The sequence below is a fragment of the Taurulus bubalis genome (genome assembly GCF_910589615.1).
Source record: "Taurulus bubalis genome assembly, chromosome: 7".
In the NCBI taxonomy this organism is placed as follows: domain Eukaryota; kingdom Metazoa; phylum Chordata; class Actinopteri; order Perciformes; family Cottidae; genus Taurulus; species Taurulus bubalis.
Genome location: NC_136595.1, coordinates 14,320,831 through 14,331,838, shown reverse-complemented (window position 1 = coordinate 14,331,838; position 11,008 = coordinate 14,320,831). Strand labels below are relative to the sequence as shown.

General features: G+C 40.0%; 1 protein-coding gene across 1 annotated transcript; it reads right to left on the bottom strand.

The window, feature by feature from the left end:
• Positions 1 to 1,061: 1,061 nt before the first annotated feature.
• Positions 1,062 to 2,126, bottom strand: fam163ab (family with sequence similarity 163 member Ab; the record flags this gene model as incomplete). The annotated part of the gene is made up of 2 exons (XM_079221104.1): positions 1,062 to 1,460; positions 2,034 to 2,126. 2 exons carry the CDS (start codon positions 2,124 to 2,126, stop codon positions 1,062 to 1,064), a joined length of 492 nt encoding a protein of 163 aa, XP_079077230.1.
• Between the last annotated feature and the right edge of the window lie 8,882 nt (positions 2,127 to 11,008).

The window sequence follows — 11,008 nt, the reverse complement described above, 5'->3', positions numbered from 1 at the left end:
GTTTAGGCGTCCTTGCTTGTTCACAGGCTTACACCTCAGGGGAGAAAGTGGGGGTTCAGTGTGGATCTGGCAACCCAAGTGAAATACTGTATCCATGATCCAGTTGTATACTTGTATGTCTAGCTACATGTGCATCATCGTCATATCTTGATGGGTGTGCACCGTGCTCCCAACATTCCTCCAATAAAGAGAAAACCCGCTGAAAGGAGATGGCTGGAGATGAAGAGCTCTATGCAAGCTGTGCAGACAGCTTGCATAGAGAAAGCTCCGGTCGTCCGCCCTCCTCCACCTTCCCTGTAACTCAGGCATGCTTCTAGAGATGCAGGAAACCGCAGAGAGGATGTTGACTTTCCTTCATGTAACTTTTTCAAATAAATTTCAGTCTCCAGTCTGCTTATCAAAATTGCTTCATATATACTACATACTTCATCATACTCAGTTTTTGTCTTTTTGTCAAAAGGAAGATGTGTAGCAGGGGAAAATCATAAATGGTCTAAGATAGCCCTCAGTCATTAAATACACAGTAACAGTCAGGTAACAGGTTTATAACCATACGCTTCATGTGGGAGCACAAAGAGACATTTTCTTACAGGAAACCTACAGTTTTATCTACCGTAAATTACAGAATTACTATCTGAGTCAACATCAAAACTTAAAATTGAAGGGTATAAAGTGAGGAGCTAGATTTGAAAGTGATTACTGCGTATCACAGACTTTATTCTTCAGCAGTTGTTGGCAGCTGCAGCAAGTGTCTAAAGTATGTCTGTGGTCTTGTTAGTGGTGGTGCTGTGTGTGTGTGTGTGTGTGTGTGTGTGTGTGTGTGTGTGTGTGTGTGTGTGTGTGTGTGTGTGTGTGTGTGTGTGTGTGTGTGTGTGTGTGTGTGTGTGCAGCAGACACCAGAGAGGATGGGTCAGAGCGATGCTGTTTATGAGGTGGTGAGTCTTCAGAGGGAGGCAGAGAGAAGCAATGAAGGACATGTGTGTGTGTGTGCGTGTGTGTGTGTAAGTGAAGGGAGGGGTGTTGGTGTGTAGGTGTAGGGGTGATGTGTTTTTTTAGGATGGTCACACCTCGGTGCTGATGGCTCGGGTGTTGGTGTAGAAATCGGGAGGCCGGCCTCGCTGGGTCTCCCTCAGCAGGGAGCCTCGGACGGTGGGCAGAGGCATTGCCAGCGCCTGGTTCTCATAGTGTGTGGGCATGTAGGTGATGCGCTCACCACCATTGCGCATCTCATCAGTGGTACGAATGTAGAAGGGTGAGTCATAGGGTGAGCAGGTGGGACAGTAACTGTGTTGCCCCCCTGTGGGTTTGGTGGGGTCGGAGGATCCGGGCGCCTCTGGTGGTGACATGGACAGCGGGGTGATGATCGACCCGTCCAGGCCAGAGACACTACAGGCGTTGCACGCAAAGTGTTGCTGAGAGACAGAGCCACTGTCAGACCCATTCTTCTTACAGCAGTAGTACTGCGGACAGAGTGCATTACATGTTCAATATAGATTTGTAGCATAAACTGACTGCACTTCAGTCTACAACTTTGAGTTTGTAGACTTTCTTATTTTCTCAAAACAAATTCAGAAATGCAAATAGAATGAGGTGCAATGCACTTTATCCAATATAATCAACATGCTCCAAGAATGTTGTCAAGGGCAATTTTCATGATACAAAATTAGTATCTTTTTTTTATATATATATATATATATATACTGACACCCACTTTGTTCACTATTCCTAGAAATATACAAGCTGCACTGAGAACGGAGAAAGGCAAAAGTACATGTTCAAGGCTTATTATTAAGGTTGGGGTTATTAGTTTAATAAACCAAAGCCAATATAAAATGATCTAACCTGTCTGAAGTACGTATATTCAAAATAGAGTAACATTTCTTGCTGCCAGATTAGTATGATTATTTTCATATATTTAATGATGAATGTGCCCACAGTCTCCTGTGAGGTGATGTGATCATACAATGTGCCAGAAGGTTTAATATCGAAGTGGGATTTAAACATGTTTAAAACACACACTTAATGAGGCGTACCTGGAGTCTACAGTAACAGAGCACAGCTATGATACACAGAAGTATCACTGTGGCCAGTATTCCCCCGGTTATGACAACAGTTCCAGCTGTCATCCGACCAGCTCTCCATCAAACTCTGACACAGGCACAGGAAGTGACATCATTAACAAGAGCTGCCCAGTGCACAGCAAATGTGAAGTTTGATCAAATCAGGCGAAGGTCCCCATCACAGTAAACACAGCTGGAATATATGTTCTATGTACATTACTACTCAAAATGTCATTATGTAATTATGCATGGTTAATTAGGTGGAAAACATGCATAGTGTAAATTACTTAAATACAAGTCTGTGTTTTGATAGATAGGACTGCCATCATCAAGAGACCTGAATATATATTTTGTATTATTATTATTAACTTAATTTACTGTTTATTTACAACCTTTAACACCTTGATAACCAAACTGCAACAATTCTTTTTGCAGCATAAATGATCACATGATGTCGATCTTAGCTTGTCTAAATATACACATATGGGGAAATGTATTTTTAGATGAGTATTTAACTTAATGTAACTGAAAATCAGAAACATAAATCAAATTATTCTAAATTCATATATAAAGCACATTTAGATTAACAGAACAACATTGTAATAAATCTTTTCAAGTGGCATAAATTTAATAAAACCTGGTCGTGTTTATTGTTATCATACTCACGTTCAGCAAAGTTGCTTAACACCTGAAAGCAGAGAAATACAGTAACAGTAGTAGTTATATTAAATGTCATAGATCGGACAGACAGACAGATAGACAGATAGACAGGCAAACTGGATGACTTACATCAGAGGAGTGTTTGAAGGTTGCAAGGGTGTAGAGAGGTCAAATCAGAGGTCAGAGATGAGACGGCACGCCGCTGGATAGCCACACTGTATGAACATCTGAGCAATATGAAGAAATGGGAAACCGTTTAATTGAAGAAGCTTTACACATTGTTTCTCCACAAGGTGGCACAAAGACAACAGTAAAATATTTCTCACAGACACGCTAGTATTCAGCCTTTGGCACTAGATAATGCCTTGGCATGACTACGATGACAAGGAATGAAGAAGAAGGAAACTAGCGAAAAAGTAAAAAAGAGCAATCAGAAAGGGAGGAAAGAAGGAAAAGGGGAAGCAAGGTAAGAAAGGCATGATTATGATATATAAATGTACACAGGGCATAAACAAACTAATGTTGCATTACATACATACAGAGGTGGACAAAATAATAGCGACACGTTTTGTGATGCAATGTAAATCAGTATTTTGTCCCCTTGCAAATACCAATGACAACTCAATTTACTACCACACCACAGCTTCAAAAACATATCACAGATTTTAAACTTTTCTCTGAAACAATCACAACTGACTTAAACTTGCATTCTTTCTATTAGCGCGCAGGGGACGACTCCTCTGGGTGCAAAAATAAGTCATATTGTATAGAAGTCTATGAGAAAATGACCCTACTTCTCAGTAAACATGAGTTTATGATCTCAATCTCTAGTTATAAGCTTCGCCAACACTTCTCAAACACAGTATGATGTTCATTTAGTAAATAATGATCCCATTTGGAGTAAAATGGACAAAAAAGCATGTGTGTAGAAATCAGTAAATGTTTGCGTGTAGTGTAATGTAAACACAGCCTTGTCTTTATATTCCTATTATCTTTATGTATATGTCACTCTTTTAATTTTCTACTCTGCCAGGGTAGTTTCAGAATTTCCCAAATTAATGTTTTTTTTCTTCAGTTTTGCTACAAATAATCAGTGAAACAGAACTCATAGGTCACATCACTGCTGCCAGACAAAGAAGAAAGAAACTGAAAATAATTAATAAAAACATCAGAGTCCCCCAATCCTCAGATGTGTACATTCTTGAGCAATATAACTATCTCATCCACAATCAAATATACACAAACATGAATGAAAAAGGAAGGATGAAGAATGTTGGAGAAAAACTGATTTCCTCTCTAATATATGCTGTTTCATGGCCTGTGAAGTATAGGTGAACTCTCCCCTACTTAATGAAACTCTGTGGGAATTATCTGTATGTTCCTGGCTGAAGGCAATACACATCATTGTTGTTCTTATGGCTAAAAACATATCTATGGGATGACAGGAGGAAGGTTCACGATAAGTGCAAGACGTCATGAGGGCTTCTGTGACTGTATATGTTACGTATATGAGGGAGACTCTCTCCGACCGTTCGGGGAGCAGACTTGGATATGCAATTCTAACAAAGAATAAAGGAAAAAGAAGCATAGAGAAGGTAAGAATGTATGCATGTAAGGAAAGTGGAAATTAGGAAAGGAAGAAATTAAGTAAGTAGCACTAGGGGTACGGATATCAACACATGCATTAACATTCTTCTGCATGACCATACAGAGCTCATTTCTCAGCCTGTCACAAATGATTCCTGCTGTTTGATGTCTGAATTGACTAAAGTGTGTTTGTGTATGCTCTGGTTTCATGTGAGCAGTTTGTCCTGTTTTGTGATGTGATAGATGACGAATGTCAGTCCATCATTGTGCAGTGTCAATGAGGTCCATATTTAATAAGAGACCTGCTTATTGAGAATCAGCTACCTTACTATTGAGATGGTTGCATCTACTGGTCTCACCAGATCACCACAGTAAAAAGCTCTGAAAAGAGCAAAGCAACTAAACCTTCCCTCAGTGGTACCGACCAAGAACTGTATCTGTGATTACCTCAGAGGTGCAATACAAACACAATTTAGAAGCCAAACCACCTAATGGTAGGGCTGGGCGATAATTGAATGTGACAATGTATTGTCTTTCAATGGAATCATATATTGTGATATTAGGATTTACGTTTTCCAAATTTATATCAACAAACACATAATATTACAGTACTTACTTAAATGAGAAAATACTTACTGTATCAAGTATTTCATTTGCACAGGAGTAGGCTATACATAACCATGTGGTTATTTCATATACACTATATATTTATTGATAATGTATTTATTGAATGCATCGTGGTAGTTATATTGCCCAGCCCTACTTATTCTGCAAGATGATGGGAATAAGAGAATATAGAAAGTATATGTAAGAGACTTATTCAGAGCACTTGACTCTGCATTGTGCTGCTCTGGATTTCCAGTATAAATGAGATGCCTAGTGAGAAAACCTTTTCACACCTGTGCCCTGGTGGCAATTACAAACAGGACAACTGGGACTTTCTGGCAGTCCAGCAGGATTTATTGAAAGAGTAAGTACTCCATCAATTTACTATGCACTACCATTGTCAGAGTGTATAAAAATCAATGCAGCAGAACCAGATATATCCTTAACCTTTCTGACGCCACATTAATCACAATACATATTAACCACCTACAGATCATTTGTATACTTGGGTGTGTTCTGCTATTAGTGCATGTAGCCACAAATCACGAGCAGATATGAGGAGCAGGAAACAGAGGTCCAGTGCGCTCACTTCTTTCTAAATCCCTTAATAATGATTGTGCATGTGGGGAAAGTCTTTTTGGGGATAATGGGGCATCACATGACCTCCACTTCCAACTGGCCACTAAGACTAAACAGTGTAGCTGTTCCAATATAGCTGACAGACAATACAGGAAGTTAGGTTGCTGAATGAAACCCATCCAACCTCCTGATTTTGGACTTGTATGTTGTTCCAACAACATTTACAAGTATTTCATCATTTTCAATTATAATATAATTTCAGATAGCAACTAAACCTAAGTACAAAATAGGAGATTGATTGCATTTCTATTGCATTTCTATGGCTCTAAACATGGCGACGCAGCTCACAGCTAATCGTGCTTACAATAGCAAAAGTGCTGGCAGAGCTAACCGCATTTACTCGAGGGGGAACCGGGGAGTCAGTGCCACGCTTCTGCAACAACGACGTCTGTCGGGACAGCGTTATCAGCTGTAACCATATGAGAGCAGTGCAGAGCAGCTGCCGTACTAACCAGTGAGGCACTAAAAGCATGCACGGCCAGCCCGTCTATTTCAACAAAGCGAAAAGAAACTCAGATAACAACACACACAGAGACTTCATTCTCCGCTCAGGTAGACATTACTCAACTGCATATAGTTTTTTGCTGCTATATTACTGCTCTAAAGGATTTATATTGCTCCTTGCAAAACAAAAATGTTTGTTTTTGTTCTTCAGCAGTTTGTCATTTCCCTGTTCATTGCAATGTGGAATGATTGTGTCCATGGACACTCCAAAATGGATTAATGTTAGTGTGCATGTTATATTTAAAAGCATTTAAGAGTGACTCCATTACATACTTAAGTCCAAACACAGAATTACATTTTAAAAACTGGACCAAACTGCATCACACTATAGCTCCTGAGACGTGTCGAGCATCTCAAACTGATGATATGATGATATTACGATATTTTGAATGGGTTTCTTCATTAAAACACACTGTGCTGGAAGTGCTGTCAGACTCCGAGAAGAAGACGAGGAGGTGGTGCTGCTCCCAGATGCTGCCGTCTAAACCGAGCTCATAAACCATGTTTCTGTCGGAAAGTACACTAGCCTTCAATTATTTGTGGAGACCAAACTGGATGGCAGCTGACAGATTCCTCTTAACATCGTTCATCATAACTCTCCAGTGAGTGCAATCTCAGATTCAGTACACCAAACTATTTTTCATAATTAATGCCAGCACCATGACTTGTACTACATGGAGGAAATGGAGTCACCGCTATCACCACGTCATCCTTTACTCAAACACGAAATAACAGATTTGTTTTTCTCCCTGTTAACATGTTGATCTGCGAGCACTTTCAGACACACGTGTTGGTTGGATTAATTTGAGTTCACTTCATCTGACAAACTACAGAGGGACATCAGATATCTGCATCAGCACACATGCAAACTCTCATGCTAAGCACAGACAGAAAGAGAGCTGGATCAGTCACCATTGGGTCCAGATTAGAGTAGCCCTCAATCCCCAATACTGCCTGAAGAGCCCTGTATACTGATAAGACTCTCACACACGCATACTGCATACAGAATTCACTCAGGCAATCATGTTCTCATGCATTACCAAATAAATCAGGACATCCTAATAAAACATCCATTAGAACAGACACCAATGGGAACTTTTTTTTTAGCCGTTTCATAGTGATTTTTTTGAGCTCCTGTGAAACAGACATGACAGCTGTCAAAAATACACTTAACGAGCAATAAGTCCATAGATCTATCCGTTAAATTCTCAAGCATAATAATATAAAAACTATGGGTGTGTCTCAGTTGAAGTGTACCCTGTGGATGATGAAATCCTCACAGAATCCATTCGGTGTGTCACTTTGTTGTGAGTTGGAGCTGCACTGCTCAGCACATTTTAGTTTGGGGAAAGCTGTTATTTTTCTTTAGAGCTTAAATCTGTAACATTTTAGCCTGAGGGAGAAATACATTTTTTCATCCCACCATCAATGTTTAAATTCCCACTTTGACACCTGTCAGTCATATTCGTTCGCTTATGTGTATCCTGCGGCTGTAAATAATGCTGGTGTCTGTTAATGATTATACCATTTATCACACTTTGTTACACTAACCTGACAGCATGTGTGTGACATTTTGGTATGATCCAGTATATGAATGGGTCATTCCTTTTCATTCTTATCTTATTTTGTAATTACATTTTCTTTTTAAACCATATAATAATCCGTCAGTTAATCTGTTTAACTGCCTTTTGATGTTGGTTAGTTTTTTCCCTTTAAATTACTTTGAAGTAGTCTGCTTTCTAAATCATTGATCATGTCTTATTTATTCAGCAATATAAATAGGTCTTGTGTTTTGCGCATTGACGATTGTATTCATCAGGCGAAGAAACAACTAGACCAATTAGAGCTTTAATATGAATTGAGAAGCACATTTCCTTCATAGCTATCTAACTACCTAACTACACCCTTTACAAATAGCAAAAGAAAAATGGCACAAAAATTACGGCAAGCGTGAATGACGTCTTTGCAGATACACAGTTATTTTATGTGTCAAGATAATAGATTTTTGTGTGTGTTTTGATTGGTTACCAACCTCATGAGCTCTATGGACAAAGACGAGTAAGATGTGTTTTGGTTTCATTTCTGTCTGCATCTATTTGTTAAGTTAAAGAACGGGAGCCAACACTGAGCTCGAGAGGGGTCTGCAGACTGCAAGAAAGGGGCATAACATGAAGTTGAAGCTGCGGCTGGCTAGTTAGTTAGCTTGCTAGCTAATTCCAGAAAATGAGCTGGACAGTCGCCTCTGTGGCAATATAAAAGAGATTTCCCTGTGCTGTGACAGAGTGTGTGGATGAAACATGAAGCTGTTAAGTTTATACTCATTTAGCATCTGTCTAGTTAGCTAACTAACAAGCTAATTCTTCTCTTTTGCGTTCAAATAGCGGTTGGAAAACCATCTCAAAAGGTGCATTAGTGCCACTACTGGACTGTGGAGCAGTAGATTGGCACAAGAAAACAACGTAATTCTCTTTTATTCCTGTAATTCTTAAAGTGAATATGAGGGACTTTTAACTGGTTTTGGAATAGTACAGTTATTCTATATGCTTGTCATCTGTGCCATTGGGTTCATGCAGGTTCACCAGAAACTCCTTCAGCTCAGATTCCAGCGAGGCCTCCGGCAGCAACCAACCCCAGCCCGCCTCCCAGATGTGTCTTCGCTGCTGTCTTTGACACACTACATAAATCAGACTATGTGTTGGTGCAGGGCACTACACTATGTTGATGTTTAATGTTTTTTACACATGCAATCATTGCTCTTTCATATTTTGTGGGTTTTATTAGCTTGTTGGCACCCCATTGCTTCCACTTCCATTATTGCTTTACTTTGTCTTGTAAATTATTCTCTTTGTAGGATAAATAATAGATTAAATGTGTAGGATTATGATGTACTGCAGGTTTCCATACGTTGTTTTTGGCAAATCAGGGTAATGAGAATATCTCTTGAGCAATCTACTTCTCTGCTTCTCTTATGGAGTGTTCCCTCTGGAGTCTCTCTGCCTCCAGTCTTCAGGAGAAGCTGAAGGACCTTGACTGCCCTGGAGGATTTTTACTAGATTGATTCTTTGGATCTTATATTGCTCAGACGAGCAGTCGGCCAGTGTCAGTCTCTCCTCCCCCAAACACACTAAAAACATAATCCATGCGTGACATAAATGACACAGGTTCGAACCCCCCAGGTTATCCTGGCAAACAAGTATGTTTGAGCCATCTGCATCCTAAAATAATGCATTGTAGTCAAGCTAAATGGAAGAGTTGTTTTACTGTGGTGTAGTGGCTAGCACTGACGCCTCACAGCAAGAGGTTCTGGGGTTCGGATCCCGGTCTGGGCAGGCCCTCTGTGTGGAGTTTGCATGTTCTCCCCGTGTCAGTGTGGGTTCTCTCTGGCTTCCTTCCAAAGACATGCAGCTTAGGTTAATTGGACTCTAACCTGCCCGTAGGTGTGTGAATGTGAGCGTGAATGTCTGTCTATATACGTATGTGCCTTGCGATAGACTGGCGACTTGTCCAGGGTGAACAAGGACGCCCAATGACAGCTGGGATCGGCTCCCTGCGCCCGCGACCCTAAACAGGATGTTCAGATAATGGATGGCTGTTGGAGGTTTTCACCAAAGAAGGGTGTAACTGACAAGAAAATTCACATTTTCAGTAATAAATGTATGTCATTTCTTACTTATGCTCATGTAGTTCTAAAATATTCAGCTAGATGTTGCACCATACTTCCTATTATACCATTTTCTAGTAGCAGCAAGACAAAGCCTTGCAAAGACTCCATTGTGAAGACAATGTTTTTGCTAAGGTTGGGCATTGTTTAGATTTTTAGCAATCTGATTCTAACCATTGATTTTGGTTCCTGTTCATATTTTATACACTGTTGTTGACAAATGGGCATTGCAGATGAAAGCAGTCAATCCAAACTATGCTATCAGAAATCAATAAGCAGAAGCAAAAAGCATATTCTTATTAAATCCTTGTTGTTTTGTTCAGAATTGGTTCTCAATACCCAACCCTTGTTTGCAATACATGGTAATCAGTGCAATGACAATAAACCAGGAACCAGATTAGTGAACGCTGTGTGAGTGTTAAGATGATGATGTTGATTTACCACTTATTGGTGAAACATACAACTGGTTAAAGTAAGTGTTAAGAATATAACATTTAAATGATTCAACTGTGTGACCTGTATCTCATCTCAGTGTTATTCAGAAAATAATTGTGTTAATAATTTTAAAGAACTGAAACTAAAACAAGACACAAAGACCAAAGGCAGCCCAGTTCTCAGTATGTGTGTCACATCAGTTATGGGAAGAGTTAACTTTCAGTCATCGGTTGTACTTTCATCCTTGACCTTGTCACACGACAATGACAGATGTGAAAATTGTGGGCTGCCTTTGCATCGTACGCCAACAAAGGTGGCTGAGGTAAGTGGAAAATTGACGATCTTCCCTCCATCAATGTCAATCCAAGCCCCTGGACCCAGGACTGTGTTGAGAATCTGTTTTTTCATAACTTAAACTCTTTTCAATTCCTGTCAACTTCAGAAGTTGGTCTCAGCAGCAGCAGACCTAACAACACCCTACCCAATATTTCATAAAAAAATGTCAGCACACATTATTTTGGAAAACCACCATTTTGTTATTGAAGCTCTATGGCTGCCATTGTAAACGGAGAGAAAACAAGTCCCACATCCCAATGGGATTCGTGGTCACAGTTGAAATGTAATTTGTCTAATCCTGTTATCTGACGTTCCAAAGGCTTTCCTTCTATCTGTTTCCTCGCTGTCGTCTCTGTTGCAGCCCAGCGTGGGCGTCTGTGTCTGTGTTTGCGTGCGAGTGTGCATGTTTGTTTTTTTGCATGCGTGGGTTTTAAACCTTGTTTGGTGTTCATATTTTTGTTATTCAGCCAGTGTTCGTGGCTCTGGTGGACCTGCTGCATTTTGGGGGTTTTAATTCAAC